We start from the raw sequence: 1,105 nt of genomic DNA on the forward strand, positions 1-1,105 counted from the left end.
AGGATGGTCCGCTTGTCTCCGAGAAAAGTAATCAGAGGTGCGAAGTTGGTCCAAGAATCGTGCCAAAAGGATGTTGCTCTTACATTCCCAAGTTGAACTTTTAGAAATGGTCGTGCAACGTCTTTGATCCCTAGAAGTTTCCTTAGCGTCCATGAATACCTCGGACTTGCTTCGGTATCCCAAATATTTGTTTCATAATTTAAATTATAATCGTACGGAAACGAATTTTTATTAATTTAATATTTTATTAAAATTTTATTAAATATAATATATCCAAACAGTAATAATTCGATTAAACTTAAATAACCATTTATTTATAAGTTTTTAAATTTTGAAATATAGGAAACAAATCATTCCTAAAAAATCAGGGGCAAAAGGTCACGTCATAGTTTGGTCCACCGTTACAAGTGAACGTGCTTGTCTTGTCGTCATACGCATAGCTATAAGCCTGCGGACACTGTGTCTTGAAAGCGCGGGAATACTCCGTCGGCGGGCACTTTTCCGGCGTACCAAACTCGCCGGAGCAACAAAATTGCGGCGTGTTGAACACGACGCAAGCACTCTTGCAACCAATCACATCGCCTTTCGGATTCTTCATCTGAAGCGGTGCAGGGCACGCGCCGTTGATGTTCGCCGGACATCCGGTGGCCTCGCAGCCGCCGGAGCCTCCGCGAGGGGTCAAAACGACGGGGAGATTGAAGCCGTCGACGAGACTGATGTCGTAGAAATCTTGGCCGTTGTTCGGGGCGAGGAAGAGTTCCACGAGCGACGCCGGAGGAACACCTCCAGCGTTATTGCAGGCGACTTGGCCGGAGCCGCAGTCCGCGGTAGCGCAGGTGAATTTACCGTCGTCGCCGGTGGTGCAGCCGGTTCGGGCCCAGAGCCGGCCGGACCACGGTGGCTGGATTTTGACGGTGGGTGAGGCGCCAGAGGCGAGTTCGAAGCCGGTGGTGGATGCCGGACCGCCGGAACCGGTTAGAGTTGCCGGCCAGATGGTGAAAGGGCAGTTGTTTTTTACTGTGAATTCAGCCGCATCAGCTCCTGAAATATTTTTCAAAAGATTTGGATTAGTCGGACCAAAGATTCGAATATCCTCGACATTTTC

The 1,105-nt window shown here is 48.5% G+C and overlaps 1 protein-coding gene across 1 annotated transcript; it reads right to left on the reverse strand.

Moving 5' to 3' along the window:
- Nucleotides 1-287: 287 nt before the first annotated feature.
- LOC104825828 (thaumatin-like protein 1) lies at nucleotides 288-1,105 on the reverse strand (the record flags this gene model as incomplete). The annotated part of the gene is made up of 1 exon (XM_010558218.1): nucleotides 288-1,105. A coding segment is annotated over one exon (741 nt), but the record flags the coding sequence as incomplete, so codon positions are not given.

This window comes from Tarenaya hassleriana, unplaced genomic scaffold (genome assembly GCF_000463585.1).
Source record: "Tarenaya hassleriana unplaced genomic scaffold, ASM46358v1 Cleome491, whole genome shotgun sequence".
Classification (NCBI taxonomy): Eukaryota; Viridiplantae; Streptophyta; class Magnoliopsida; order Brassicales; family Cleomaceae; genus Tarenaya; species Tarenaya hassleriana.